General features: G+C 40.9%; 1 protein-coding gene across 1 annotated transcript in view; it reads right to left on the bottom strand.

Annotated features, from left to right (window-relative positions):
- Positions 1-16,130, bottom strand: part of gfral (GDNF family receptor alpha like) — a 101,058-nt gene that overhangs the window by 46,709 nt on the left and 38,219 nt on the right. The window contains exons 3-6 of the mRNA XM_048597287.1: positions 13,072-13,224; positions 12,051-12,461; positions 11,867-11,932; positions 257-590 (exon numbers count right to left, since the gene is read on the bottom strand). Of these exons, the coding sequence (XP_048453244.1) occupies positions 257-590; positions 11,867-11,932; positions 12,051-12,461; positions 13,072-13,224 (964 nt within the window). The remainder of the gene's footprint in view (positions 1-256; positions 591-11,866; positions 11,933-12,050; positions 12,462-13,071; positions 13,225-16,130) is intronic.

Below are 16,130 nucleotides of genomic sequence, written 5' to 3' on the forward strand. Positions count from 1 at the left end.
GTCTAGGCCCGAAACGTCAGCCTGCCTGCTCCTCTGATGCTGCTTGGCCTGCTGTGTTCATCCAGCTCTACACCTTGTTGTCTCAGATTCTCCAGCATCTGCAGTTCCTACTATCTCTGGTGAATTTCTTCATTGGGGCTGTTTGGTAAATGTGGTTGTTTTAGTTTAGAGATTGGCACAGGGATAACAAAACCCAACAGTATAGAGTTGGGACTGTTTGACCAGTAAGATTTGAGCAGAGACACAAATTACTAACCTGCATATGTCTTCATTGAAGCATTTTTCTTTCAAATGAAGGCACGTTGGCTTTGTGTCCATGTGATTGGCACAGGAATTGTTATGGAGGGTTTCCTTTGCCTGTAGACACAGCTCATCGGACGGGTGGCATCCACAGAATACTAACATCTCAGCAAGATCTGGTGAGATCTTTCCATAAAAGGATCGAATTGCTCTGTGACAATTGTTGAGGTTGCAATGTTTACGATTCTGGGGACAAGCCTTCTTCTGAGGAGTTAGATGTCGGTTGCACACGTTTTGATCCTTTATGCATTGCTCGGTGACTTTCAAGCAAGACATGGAATGCTTGTGATCTGTAAGCAAACAGAATGCAGTTTGTACAAGGCTGTCCATTCTTTAAGGTGATAAAGCTGGAACATCCCAATACTACGTGTTGAAACTTAGAAGTGTGTTTACATGAACACCTATCACACAGGAATAGGAGATGGCCTCACAACCACGTCAGCCTGTTCCACCACTTCATTAGGCAATGGTTAGTCTGATTCCAGTTATCTGTCTTGGCACCATAACCCTTAATACCTTTCTATATCAACCCTGAGGGCTGCCATTGATCAAAATCACAAGAAGCAAGCGTTCAAATTCAGTGGGCAAAAGGGAAGGAAAAGGGAATGTTGGCCTTTATTTCATAGGGAATGAAGTATAAAAGTAGAGAGGTTTTTCTAAAACTATATAAGACACTAGTCAAACCACAACTGGAACACTGTGATCAGTTTTGGGTGTCTTACCTGAAGACAGGCATATTGGCATTAGAGGCAATCCAGAGAAGTTTCACGAGGCTGATACCAACTATGGAGGGACTGTCTTATGAAGTGAGGTTGAGTAGGTTGGGCCTGTACTCTTTGGAATGTAGAAGAATGAGAGGTGACTTGATTGAAACGTACAAGATTCTTAGAGGACTTGACAGGGAATTTAGAGAAAAGTTGTTTCCTTTTGTGGGACAGTCTAGGACCAGAGGGCATAGTTTCAGAATAAAGGGTTGCACATTGATGACAGAGATTAGGAGGAATTTCTTCTCTCAGAGGATAGTGAAACTGTGAAATCCTTTCCTCCAGAGGGCTATAGAGGATGGGTCACTAAGTACATTCAAGGCTGAGATAGGAAGATTTTTAATCAGTAAAGGAGTCAAGGATTTTGGGGAAAAGGCAGAAAAGTGGAGTTAAGGATTAACAGATCAACTATATGCTTATTGAATGGCCTACCCCTGCTCCAATATTTTATGGTCTTATTAAAACATAAAAACTGGAAGTAACTGAATATATTAGTCTATGTGATTTGCTTCAAAAATCATTCATACTATTGTGCAGCCTGTGGCAAGTTTGGAATTAAGGAAACTGCTTTGTTGAAAAAAATCACTTGACGTGGAATGGAATTTTCATGACCCTCTCAAAATTAGGTTGAAGGGGCTAGGGAACACAGTTGGGAAGATAGGGGAGAGTTACATTGGGACTTTTACCTGACACATTCCCATAGACAGGAGCTTACCCATAGAGAATCCTGTGAGCTGAATGGTTGCATGCTCCATGTCAGCAGGTGACCAATGGTAACCATTTTCTGCCAATGGAAAGGCCCCATCAGTCATGTTGCCTGGGCAGCAGCTCATTAGAAGTGGCCTCAATGCGATAGGCTAGACGTATGTTAGAACAAGAATCCCAATGCCCCATGACAGAGTTACAAGGGGGAAAGGCACAATTGATTCCTCCAAAGGGTTTGGGCTCCCCAGGCATGCCAGCTTTACATATAACAATGAGTGTGTAGGACAGGAGGAAGAAGAAAGGAGGAGCAAAATTGATAGGGGATTCATTAGTTCGGTGAACAGTCAGGAATTTCTCTGCATGTCTTGCCTCCCTGGGACCGAGTCAAGGCAACACAGAGTCATCACAGTGTATTCTTCCAGAGGAAGGTGAACAACCACAAATCATGGTCTCTATTGGTACCAAAGATTTGGTTAGGAAGAAAGATGTGGTCCCGTAATTGGAATCCAGGGAGCTCAGTAGAAAATCACTACATTTGAGGTTTTGCTTTTTAATCTCCAGATTACTCCCAGTTCCACGTGCAAGTGAGTACACAAGACAACTGGATAAGGCAGAAGAATGAGTGGCTGGTAAGATGAAGCAGGAAGGAGGATTTTAGATTCCTGGAACACTGGGACAGTCTGTGGAGAAGACAGTCCTATGCAAACAGGACAGTTTGCACTTAAACAGAGCTGGGACTGATTTCCTTGTGGGGCAATCTGATAGCGCTACTGAGAGGACAAGAGTGTGGGAACTGAGACAACATATTGGAGTGGAGTACCAGGGTGCATAAAATACTTAGAGAGACAGATAACTGCAGTGTAAAGAATAGAAAGTCAATAGATTAGGGCGGAGTAAGGGAGAAAGTAGTGAAGTCTAAATCAGGGTGACTGTGCATTATGTGAATATGCAGAGTACAGTCAATAAGATGGTGAGTTAGGGCAAGGATTATCATGTGGAAATGTGGAAATGTGAAACTGTGGCTATAACAGAGACCTGACTCAAGGAAGGCCAGGGCTCGGTGTTAAATATTCCAGGTGTTCAGAAAAGATAGGAAAGGCCGGAAAGGAGGGTGGAGGGTAACTATATTGTTTAAGAAAGGCATTGTAGACCTGAAGAAAGAGAATATCCTAGCGTTCAATTAGCTAGAGCCAAAAAAACAGAAAGTATGCAATTACATTGATCAGTGTAGTCTATACACAACCAACTAATGGGAAGGATGTAATGGAATAAATCTGTAAGAAAATGTCAATAAAATGCCAACATTATAGTCGGCTCACCTCTGGGGACTTTAATTTCCTAAATGTAGACTGGGACAGTGATAGCCTTAAAGACAGAGAGGGGCAAACATTCCTAGAATGCGTTTAGGAAAATTTTCCACAGCATTCAACATTAAATTCAACAATAAAGGATAGTCTTGGACATGGTTTTTAGAAATGAGGTGGGCTAAGAAGATTACATGAGAGTGGGGAACATTTATGCGACATTAATCATTGTATTGTTAGTAAAGGACCATAATTCATCCAAAATAAGAATAATTAACCAGGGCAGAGCCAACTTCAATGGGGCATGATTGGAGTTGGGTTGGGCTTAGGCTGACCAGGTGACTCAGTGTTTAGCCATGCTGCCTTACAGCGCCAGGAACACAGGTTCAATTCCACCCTCGGGCAACTGTCTGTGTGGAGTTTGCACATTCTCCCCGTGTCTGCATGGGTTTCCTCCGGGTGGTCTGGTTTCCTCCCACAGTCCAAAAATGTGCAGGCTAGGTGGATTGGCCATGCTAAATTGCCTATAGTGTTCGGGAATGTGTAGATTAGGTGGGTTCCAGGGGGATGGGTCTGGGTGGGATGCTCTGTGGGTCAGTGTGGACTTGTTGGGTTGAAGGGCCTGTTTCCACACTGTAGGGATTCTACGATTCCATGATAGAAAGGAACAAAGGTTTTCAGGAAAAGTCACAGCTGAATAATAGGCTACCCTCAAAGAGGAAATGGTTCAAATCTAATCAAAGCATATTTCCTCAAAGGGGAAAGAGAAGGCAAACAAATCCATAACTTCCTAGATGAAAAATGAGATAGAAATTAAGAAAAAGAATGCTTATGAGAAGTGTCAGGTAAAAAATACAGTTGAGAACCAAGAGGAATACAGAAAATTCAGAAGGGAGGCCAAAAAAGCATATTAGAGATGCAAAGTGGGATTATGAGAAAAGACTGACAGATTACATATTACTTGTGATGCCAAACATTACAAGACTATGGACCAAGTGCTGGAAAATGCGATTAGAATAGTTAGGTGCTTGTTTTGGCCAGCACAGACTCAATGGGCTGAAGGTCATTTTTCAGTGTTGTAGATCAATGTGACGTTATGACTGTATGAATCTCAAAGTATCCTTTAAGTACTGAAAAGGTGGTAAAAAGGAGGAGTAGGGCTGATTAGGGACTAAAAAGGGGACTTACATGTGAAAGTAAAGGGCATGGCTGAGGTACAAAATGAATCTGTCTTTATTAAAAAGGGTAGATGCCAGTCAGACTGTCATAACAGAGAAGGAAGATCTGTCCCTTGAAGGGTTCAAAATTGGTGAAGAGGAAATGTTGGATAGGATATTGATACTGAAGGTGACAAGAGACCAGGACCAATAAGATGTATCCAAGGATATTGAAGGAAGTGAAAATGATAATCTTTCAGCCTTCTCTAGACTCAGGGGAGGTCTCAGAGGAGAATTGCAAACATTGCACTATTGGTCAACAAAAGATTTCAGGGATAATCCTAGCAAGTATAGACCAGTCAGATTAATTTCAATAGTGGAGAAGCTTCTAGAAACAATTACTTGGGATGGAATCACCAGTCACATGGAAAGAGGTGGGTTGATTAGAAAGTGCCAGCATCGATTTCTAAAGTGGAAATCATGTTGAACTAACGGGCTGAGTTTTTTTGAAGAGATCAATTTTTTTCAGGAGGAGGAAGATTTGCAGTGGGGTTCCCCAGGGATTGGTATTTGAATTTTGCTTTTCCAAATTTATATTAATGATAAAATATTGATGTACATAGGATAATTTCAAAGTTTATGGATGATATAAAACTTGGAAGCATTGTGAAGAGAACAGTGTAGAACTCTAAAAGAACATAGACAAATGGTAGAACAAGCAGGTAGGCAGCAGATGAAGTTAAAGGTGGAGAACTGTGATGTGATGCATTTTGGTAGGAAGACCATAGAAAAACAATACAAATTAAAGATGTACCATACTTGAGGGGGTGCAGGAGCAGAGGGATCTGAATGTAAAGAAGCATAAATTATTGAAGGTGGCAGGACACATGGAGAGAACAGTTTATAAAGGATATAGGTTCCTCGGGCTTTTTTAAAATAGAGGCATAGAATACAAGAGCAAGGAGGTGATGCTGAACCTATATAAGACACTTATTAAAAGGACTACTGTGTACAGTTCTGGGTACCGCATTAAAGGAATGCATTGGAGAGAATGTAAAAGAGGTTTACAAGAATGATTCTAGAGATGAGAAACTTACAGCCATGTGGATAATTTAGAGAGGTTGGTATTGTTCTCCTTGGAGAGAGGATGGCTATGAGAAGATCTAATGGAAGTTATAAAAATCATGAGAGATCTGGATTGGGTACACTATGGAAAATTGTTCCCACTCTTAAAAAGATCAAGATTGAGAGGGCACTGACTTAAAATGATTTGTAAAGGTAGCAAACATTATGTGAGAAAAGACTTTTCTACTCAACGAGTGATTTGGGTCTGGAAGTGGGGTGAAGGCAGGTTAAATTGAGGTGTTCAAGAAGGCACTGCATGATTATTTAAATATAAAAATATGTACGTGGGTATGGGGTTAGAAGCAGGCAAATGGCACAACGTCATGATGTCCATTGGAGAGTTGCAGACATACTGGGCTGAATGGCCTCCAGTGATTCGGTGACCTGCAACTTTAACTAACATCTGAATAAATAACATGCATAGATATTCTTTTGTCTGCAACTTGGTTCACCATTTTAAGTTGTGATTTCACTGGGGAGAAAATATATTGCACCAAATCAATCTATACTCAAGAGCTGTTATGACTAAAACTGAACACAGAATCTCAGTGGAGTTCAACCAAGGCTCTGTATAACTAAGTAAAACACCCTCCCCCCCCGAACTGTAACTCACATACGATAAATGCTAGCAATATTCCAGTAACTCCTTTGATGACGTTTTGTGCCTATGTTCTAGCTTTGTAATTTTTGTACCTCAAAATTAAATTCTCTTTGTCCTTCCACCTGCAAGGAAAGAGTTAACAGACATCAGAGCAGTATTTGTTATGTAGAAAAGGAATGGTGCTATACTTGCTGAGGATATTGGTACTTAACAGTTGCAGTGATAACCACTGAATTAAATGCAATGACTTAAATAAAATATAACTATTAAATGCAGCAATAAAAGCATATGAAGAATCATCTCTGAGTCGAAATGCTACCTTGGATTCTCTCTCCATAGACGTTATACAACACCCTGGTTAGACCTTTCTTGGAGTACTGTGAGCAGATCTGGGCACCACACCTTAAGAAAGATATATTGTCCTTGGAGGGAGGGTTTACAAGAATGACCCTGGACTTCAGGGGTTAAGTTATGAAAGATTATCCAAATTATAATCATTATAATTATGACCGTTCTGAAGAGGGGTCACTGAATCTGAAACATTAACTCTGCTTTATCTCCACAGATGCTGCCAGACCTGCTGAGTTTTTACAGCAATTTCTATTTTTGTTTAATCAAATGAGGCCTGTTTTCTCTTGAATTTAGTAGATTATTTGATTGCAGTCTTCAAGGTATTAACAGGAAAAGGCAGGTTAGATAAAGATAAACTATTACCACTGGTTAGAGATTCTTGAAGGGGGCATAGTCTGAGAATTAGGGTCAGACCGTTCAGGAGAGATATTAGGAAGCACTTCTGCATGCACACAAAGGGGGAAAATGTTTAGAATGCTCATCTACAAATGGCAGTGGATGCTGGATTAATTGTTAATTTTAAATTTGACACTGATCATTTTTTTGTTAAACAAAAGTATTAAGGAATATGGGCCAAAGGCAAGTATATTAAGTTAGATCACAGATCAGCCATGATATCATTGAATGGTGGAACAGGCTCGAGTGGCTGAATGGCCTACTCCTGTTCCAATGCTGCTGAACCTGAGGAGTTTCACCAACACTTTCTGTTTTTATTTCGGATTTCCAGCATTCCCAGTGTTTTGGTTTTGTTGAATGCAGCAAACTGGTTGAGGCTAATTGAAACCAGATAGCGAATCGCAGTGGGAGGGGAAAAAGTCGAATAGATGTCAACTTGGGAATATGCGAACAACCAAGCATGAACCCAACTGACCAATCAGAATCCAAAAATGATCGAGCTTGAGCTCTTTCAAAACTATATTCTATTTGAAAATCCCACACAGCAATTGAGAAAATGGGAGACTGAAAATCTATATTGACAGGAAGAGTCAATCAAAGCCCACTCCTATATATCCTGCAGTCATCTCAGCCTGAGGGCTAACTATGTGATTTAATGTTTTGTTTAAAATTCTTAATAAAAGGTGCTAAATTTAGCGTGAGATTATATCAATCACAATTCTTGCTCATGAATCTAAAAGACAGCAAAATTACATGTCTTTCTCAATCTGTACACATTGAGATTCAACTGCCATGGATTTTCCCAATCACTTAATTGGTCTATATCCCTTTGAAACTTCCTGCTCCCGTCTTTACACTGTTTATTCTGGGTTGTTGTGGCAGGTAGATTCACGGGTTTACTCCTGCTCCTATATCTTACATTCTTACAATATATTTGCTTGAACAAATTAGTGATTTTCTGCCTATAAATTATAGTCTCACATTTTCCTGTCTTTAACGTTTACCACACTCTTTACTTGTGATGTACACATGAAATCTTTTAGTGCTGCTTATGACATTATTTTCAATTCTGTCACACGACTGAAGAAGGCAGACTCTTGGAAGACATTGGAGCTGAGTAAAAAGCCATAAGACATGTCAAATGATTTAAAGAAAAATAGCTGGAAATGAAGGCCGGTTAAAAAAAAAGACTTCTGAAGACTTTGATTAAATGACTGAAGAGTGGGAAGACTCCAAGAAAGAGGGAAAAGAACTTCACAAAACAATAAAATCAAACCATAAATTGGCAACAGACTGGAGAGGAAAAATGTATGATCAGAAACTTCAACAGTAAGAGGGAAAAATCCAACTACTTTGTCTTAGTTAATCAGGAATGATAGCCTGAAGGGATGGCAGCTCCTGTAGAGATCTTATATTACTTCAACCACTTGATAATGTGGAAGGCTTGTATCGAGGCCAAAAACAATTCCTGATACTAGTGTGATAATTACATTCCAAGGACACAGTATCCAAGAACATCACAAAATGGATCCAAAGAAGGCAAGAGCCATCAGTGAATTTCTGGCACGAAAGTACTCTAAGGATGTACAATGCTTCTTTGGTATGGTAACTCAAGTGGGAAAGTTTACCTCCAACTTAGCCAGTATTACGTAACTCATGTGGAATTCACTACCCCAGAGTGCAGTGGATATCAGGACGTTTTGTACATTTAAGGAGGAGATGGACATATTTTTAATTAGTGTTGGGTTGAAGGGTTATGGGGCGCAGGAAAATGGAGTTAAGGCTGAGATAAGATCAGCCATGATCTTATGAAATAACAGAGCAGGCTTGAGGGGCCTGAATGGCCTACTCCAACTCCTTGATCTTATTTTCAATTGTTCCACAGACCCAGCAAACCACCTATAGTCTTCCTTATTTCTACTTCTAACATGGTAGTGATGAAAGGCCAGTTCCAGGCTGTTTCCCACAAAATGCTGAACTGGGCCCACTTCAGCTGGACCTCTGCCTGATTCCTGTACCGCTCCAGAGACGTTTAGGAACATAGGAGCGGAAGTAGTCTATTCAGCCCTTGAACCTACTTCACCATTCGACTAGATCATGGCTGAACTCCCAGCTCAACATCATTTTCCTGCACTATGCTCATATCTCTTAAGGTCTTTAATATATAGAAATATATCAATCTCTGTGTTCTACACACTCACTCACTGACCCTCCTCAGCTCTCTGGTGTAGAGAATTCCAAAGATTCAGTATCCGCTTAGTGAGCAAGTTCCTCCTCATCTTTGTCTTAAATGGGCTATTCCTTATTTTGAGACGGTGTTCCCTGATTCAAGACACACACTCCCACCGTCAGGGGAAACATCCTTTCTGTACCTACTCTACGGAGCCCTGTAAAAATTTGGTTTGTTTAGATAAGATCACTCCTCATTCTTATAAACTCCAATTTATCCTGACAGGTTAATTCCATCATTAGGCATTATGAAGAGACCATTTGGCCCATTACACATGCACTGACTTTTTTTAAGTTATCCAAATTGTCCTCATTACACTGCTCTTGCCACATAGTCCTAAACATTTTCTCAATTAGAGCTGAGACTGCTTTCTTCCAGCAGAGTACAAGTATAGCATCAGTGTAAGATAGTGTTGGCTTTATACCAATGTACAAATGGCCATGTAATTCTGGAGCCAGGGTCAAATCTGACTCCAAAGAACATCCCAGTTAAACACCCTGGAGGGAGTCTGCATGGAGCATGAATTCAGTGCAGTGTAAAAGCTGGTGTATTAAATGCTAATGGGGGTCTATGGATCCATTTCTACTTTGCAAGCATTTAAAATTTTAATGGCTATAAGAGTGGACTCTGCTCTGCCCTTTATCTCAACTGCATACAACTTTCTCCCAGGCAAAATAGTTAAAGTTGCGGCCAACCTGCAGCTGGAAATATAAACACAGTTCTGCCTGGCTGGAGCCTGAACTGTAACTCCACAGTTTCGAGCAGTAATTGTAGTGTGCATTTACTCGATGGGTGATTTGTAACAAGGATCAGACGCACTTTTAAACCTTCCATGCTGGAAATTGCACATATGATGCAAAATAAAAATTAATCACTTGTAGAAATCTGCAAGGCCAGAGGTGATAATAGGGAAAGGGTTCATGCTGCCTTTTCAAACAACTTGCTTGACAAGTCCTTTGTGGCTTTCAATTTTGTATGCCAGGTTTAATCTCCAATGTTATGCGTGTGAAGCGTTTACTTGTTTACCATTGCCAGGATTACCAGAGGATTTGTAGCATTTAACCACAGTGGAAAATAATTTCTCATATTTAGTACACATGAAGCCATTTACATGCTTTTCCTAATTAGTAGGACATTTTTTTCAATTGCTATGCTAAATGATGCTGCTTCTATCTTTGATTCATGGAAGTATCTATTATTTAAAAGGATAATTTTTGGAGCTCATTGTACTGAAAATAAACAAAATATCCCTATAGGAATGTTAAATTGAGCTATAACTATTGCTGCACCAATGCATAATGAACTCAGAATGGTTGTATTGAGATTTTCAGGTTATACTGAGATTTTCAGGTTATGGGGCAAAATCCAGCAACCAGACATGAGAGATTTGGGTATAGCAAGAACTGCAGATACTGGAGTCCGAGACAACACAGTGTGGAGCTGGAGGAACACAGCAGGCCAGGCAGCGTCAGAGGAGCAAGAAAGTTGACGTTTTGGGTTGGGACCCTTTTTCTGTTACATTTTATACAAGAACAGCATGGAAAAAAGTGGATGTGTTGAATCACCCTTTAGCAGCCTAATATTCGATTATTGATCTAATCCATCATTATTCTTTCCAAACTCTTGAGTCATGGATGGCATTTATTTTCTGTCAGAGTAATGGGTTCTTGGGGGAGATAGCCAGATAGGTGCAGCCGTTGGGGTTGGGATGTAGTTAGGTTGGGTCAACGAATCATCAAGGGTTTGGGGAGGTAGTCATGTGGTTAGGAGGGATAATTGGAAATCAGGACAGTTTCGTTGGGCGGTCAGTGGGTGTGAATGAGAGTGTGAGTTTTGCAGTTATCCAGGAGGTAGATTAGGTTTTACTCTGTCTGATAGTTCTTGAGGAGCTACTCGGGATAGTTCTATAGCAGTAACCCAAGTCTCCGACTCTTTTCTTAGAATTGGAGACATTCTAGGAAGGTCTACAGGACCACGGTGTTTGCCCATCAGAAGTTTAAACATTCCAGACAATTTTGACATAGGTGAGTGCATCAGGAGTTCCACTGGGAAAATATTGCTGCCTCACTCTCCAATGATCCCAGAGACCAGAAGATTTGGCCCATAATTTTTTGGATATAATGCTAGGAAGATATTCTATCCTTGTTGAATTTACTTTGTGAGCAGGAAAGATCTTTGCAGAATCTATCAAATTAGATAGTATTGGGTGCTAAAATAACCTTTGTTTTGCAGTGTAAATGGAATACACTGGTACAGAAAATCAATTGCTGGCCAAATTGAAAGTTATTTACTGATTTGCAACCATAATTTTGGAAGCAAATTAACTTAAAACATTGAAGTATAACTTGGTAGGCAGCTTGACATTCTGACCACATTAAAGTTAAAAGGTGAGCTCCTGACTCTCAGAGGGGTACTTTCATACCAGTTGGTTTTTAAGCCAAATACTCAATAACTGCAATCTAGTTTGATGCCAAGTTTAAAAGGTGCCCAGGCAGTCCACTGGTCCATCTGGGAACATTTTAACCCTAATCGTCTGTGCTTTTAATGTTAGCAGAGTGCACTCAGTCCTTTAACTCGCTCTTAACGTTAGAATTTTCCACTGACAGTTGGAAGCTGGTAAACAGAACACTGTTTGAAGGTTAAAGAGTGGCGAGGGAGCCAATGATATATTTCTGGGATAGCAGCTGCACACTGACTAACTGCTGTCTAACTGGTCCCTAAAGTTCAGCTGCATAACAAATGTCTGGAAAAAGATGGCTACATCAGGCAGATTCAGAAACGTAAGCACTTTTGATTTATGTCACACCCAAGAAAAATAAAATTGTAACTAGTGAGATTTTCTTGTACTCATCATGACAACGTGTAAAATCGTATGTTTCATTGACAATTTCCCAATATGTGCTCCTGATGAGCTAAGGTCTTTTATTTCTTACTTTTGTTATCATATCTGGCGAAAGCAGTAGATTCTGTTGCTGTTTTCCTGCTCTCCGTGAAGTCACCTGTACATACAACAGAAATAACACTGTAAATACTATGTAGGGAAACATGGTCCAGAACTCAATAGCATGTTTAAAACATAACAAAATCCATGTTCAAACTGTTTGAATGTCAACATACTGCTGTCCCCAATAGAATTATTTCCTTTTATTCCTTCATCACTGCTTGTATTCAGGTTTGTATATGCAATTTGCACACAAGCATTGTTGAAAAGGCTGCTCCGTATTCTTTGACATTTTAGTCTTTCCTGCCTTGAGCAGGTGCAGTTAGACAGTTTTGTGTGCTGCAATGCTTGCCACGCAGTCAAACATTCTTCTGCCACAGATGCAATGTTGCAATTGCCCTTCTTGTTCTTGCACATCTTCTTAAACCTTGCATACACTGAACTGCAACTTGTGGACTTTAGACATTGATTTCTAGCTACTGAACAATCATCGTCCTTCTTCAAATGGTTATTAATTCTTGTCAGTCTTGAACGATGACTCCAGTCATGATGTGTTGATGGAACAGCAGGAGCTGTTCTCGAGAGCTCTGCATGAAAAGTGGAATAAATACTCAAATGTCAAACACCCTTTAGAAACTTAACTAAAATATACTTGCACATGTCAATAGCAACTTTGTTACACCTGTTTCAGGCTGTAGCCATAAAGACTGGAAAGTTTTACTTTGATTTGATCTTTCAGTTTAAAAGCCAAACTCTCTGTCACATTTTTGTGGGAATCTAGGAATTTTGAGGAATGGGAAAAGGACATTTGGTCTGATAAGACAATCTGTTTTTAGTTAATCTCACCATATTCTTTCTCTAAAACAGTTCCCTCCTTAACTCTCTTCAATGACCTTTCCTAATAATTTGTTCCATATGTTTATTCATTACTTTTTCCGCGAAACATTGAATTCTCTACTTACTCTTAATTTGCAGAGTTTAAAACTGTGGGCTATATTTTGCCCACAGTTATATCTTCTTTATATGAGTCATTTAACATGCTTTGACTATGTCTCCTCATAATATTTAAGCAAGTGTTAATGCTGGGAAAGTCTTACACCTTATATTTCCATCGGTAGTTATTAAAAATGATAGAACGTTGGTTGTTTGCAAATTCATTGATACCACCTCATTACACAGATCTGGGTATTGCATTACCTCCTTGGCTAGTGCACTGGCTTCTGAGAGGTCTCAGAAATTCACATGATTTGTCTTCGAGGCAACTGCACTCCTTAAATGCTGGATAACTGTCAGTTAGGTACTGGATGGTTAGGTTACAACTGCTGAGATCCTTTATTGTGCAAGCTTCACCTGCAACAAATTAAAAGAATATTATATTTGAATGTATTTGTTGAGATTTGCCAGGATGCAGATGATTTAATACTGTCTGAATTATCCAAAGAACCATGGTTTAAATTACAGCAATTGGAAATGAAACAAGCTGGCCCGTGTTTTCAATTTTTCTCATTTCTGTGAAGTTGCCTTCAGAAAAGTCTTCCCATATGAAGTCTCCCTTCATGGGAAAGATTCTATGCCTTTATTATTTTATTGCTTCCTTATTTTTCCATTTATAAGCCAAGAACAAACAGGACAGAATGCATTGCATTTACCTATCCTGCCACTAACAACTCCAGACAAATCTCATTCTGACAAACTCCCAGAGACTGCAAATCTAGCTCCCCTTTATAGCAACTCATTTTAGTCATATCTAAGGTTCTCCATCTATTGCAGCAGAATTTTGGCTGGTACGGGACTGTAATTATCAAGTTTGCTTGATTTCATTGTATGCCTCGTCACATACAGTCAGAGACAATGTAGCACATAGTAGAGAGGAGAGATGGTAGCAAAAGAGGCAATGTCAGTGGACTAATGATTCAATAAGATGAGTACCCTAGCGATACTGGTTCAAATCCTATCATGGTAACTGGTGGGATTACAATTCAATTTAGGGTAACACAGTGATTCAGTGATATGCACTGCTGCCTCACAGTGCCAGGGATGCATGTTCAATTCCAGCCTTGGGTGATTGTCTGTGTGGAGTTTGCATGTTCTCCCAGTGTCTGTGTGGGTTTCCTGCAGGTGCTCCAGTTTCCTCCCACAGTCTAAAGATGTGCAGGTTAGGTGGATTGGCCATGCTGAAATTGCCCACAGGGTGGGTGGATTAGACATGAGAAACGTGGGGTTACAGAGATGGACTGGAGCTCTGGGTGGGAACTTCTTCAGAGGGTTGTTGCAGACTCGATGGCCCAAATGGCCTCTTTCAACTGTGGGGAATTCTATTTGCAGTGATGTTCTTTACAACTAATAGATTGAACACATCCATTCCTCTCCATTTTCAATCTTGTACATTTCACAAGGTTTCCCAGCTGACCAAATAGTTCCTCCTAATAATTCTCTGTATCTGCTGGTTCTTTTTGGGAGTTTATTTGCTCTTGTGACCTTGCTCAATGAGTTGCTTGGCCAGAGCATGTGTAATGCTGTGGCAGCAATTAGTGTGATTGAGGGGAGCCCTTAGTGAGGAATAGCTAGAGGCCTATTTGCAAGTTTTAATATTTCTTTATTTATTAATCTTGCCTTATTTATATATAGTTTCCCATTCATCTTGGCTGGTGCATTGAATTATCCAAGAAACTACACAGCAACAACACTCAATGTGAAAGTCAGAGCAGTTACCTGGCAATTCTAGCTCGCCCCTTGCTCTTCCAGATGGCCAGTGCCAACATTTCAGGGCACACTGGCAGTGATGGGCAGTGATTGTATGCACTCCCTGTCCACCGACATTGGCACCTGTAATGCACCAGCCTCTCCGCACCCTCATGTCACACTTACAAAACAATGTTCCACTTCAATAGAGCAGTTTGGAGAGGTCCCAGGACCTTTCATTGTGATGCTGCTGCGAGGACATTGTTTCTGCAAGACACAGGCACCCATCTCATGGAGCCAGGGAGCATCACAGAGATCCTCATTTGCTCTCTTTGTGCCTGCGTTGCCCCTTCAGTCAGAGCTTAAAGGTGCACAGTACCTCTGTCTTGATTTGCATTTTAGTGCAGACACAAAGCCAGGCAGCTTGTTATGGTTATGGACAGTGAGCAGTTAAGGGAGTGGACTTATTGTGCAGCAGTGTGCTACATCAATCTCACACCTTCACCGTGCACCAGCAGTGTATGTGGCTAATACACTGCATGTGCAGGAAGCAAATGGCCACATCTCAAAGTCTAAGGGGAGTAGTCCTTAGTCAGGGTCAAGCAGGACAGCCTTTACTCAGGTGGTTCCACCTCTACTATCTGTCCAGGGACTTGGGCACAGTTAGTTAGCTGCTTGGGGCAGTCATGGTCAGAATTACCTCCTAGTAGGGATAAGGAGCCAAATGTAGACACCTCACCATTCACCTTATCTCTTTTACCCCAATTGTGGGCCTTTTCCTCCTGGAATGAGACAAAGAGAAAGTTTGAGTGAGATGAAAGTGGCTGGTACAGTTATTAATGATGGTGCAGTTGGGAAATGTGGTTTGGTGCCTTCAGTGACTAAGTAGGTAGTGCAAAGGCTGTACAGGTTTAGTGGTGCAGGGAGCGAGTGAGGGAAGATGTTGCAAGCAGTAGTGAGAGAAGTAGACTAGATCTTTGATGGGAAATGTGTGCAGTAGGAGAGATGGGGTGAGTGTGAGGGAGTAGAGAGAAGATGGTGGATCTTATGCTGATGGAATGGAAAAGATCATTGACCTGTTTCCTATATTGCTGGGTGCTCTTCCAGATCGTGGATATTGCAGTCCCTGGTGGCAACCTCGGATCAGGTTGTCAAGGCTGGTGTAGTGGTCTCTTTAGTCTTGTGGGGAAAGAATGACCTTTCTTTGTACCACCCTGTGCACCAGGAACTCCAGGCTTCTGTCTAGAAAACAGGCTGCCAACTTCCCTTTTGCCAAACATGACTGGGGAAAGCGACAGGAACTATGCAGGGCAGCTTCGGACTAATGGTGCTTGACCTGGTGCACAACTGTGTTTACAATATGGTGGCAGCACCAGGAATTCTGGGAGGTGCTGGCAGAAGTGAGTACGTCCACTTACAGTGAGCAGTTCACTAGGAGACGTTGTGCATCGGTAAAGAGGCAAGTTTGGGACAGCATGAGAAATCTTACTGGACCTCACAGAGAGAAACACGCCACAAAACCTGCCAAAATTGATACTGAGCAATTTCCTGTCAAATTCAGCCCATGGTCTTTA

This window comes from Rhincodon typus, chromosome 5, assembly GCF_021869965.1.
Source record: "Rhincodon typus isolate 14 chromosome 5, sRhiTyp1.1, whole genome shotgun sequence".
Lineage (NCBI taxonomy): Eukaryota > Metazoa > Chordata > Chondrichthyes > Orectolobiformes > Rhincodontidae > Rhincodon > Rhincodon typus.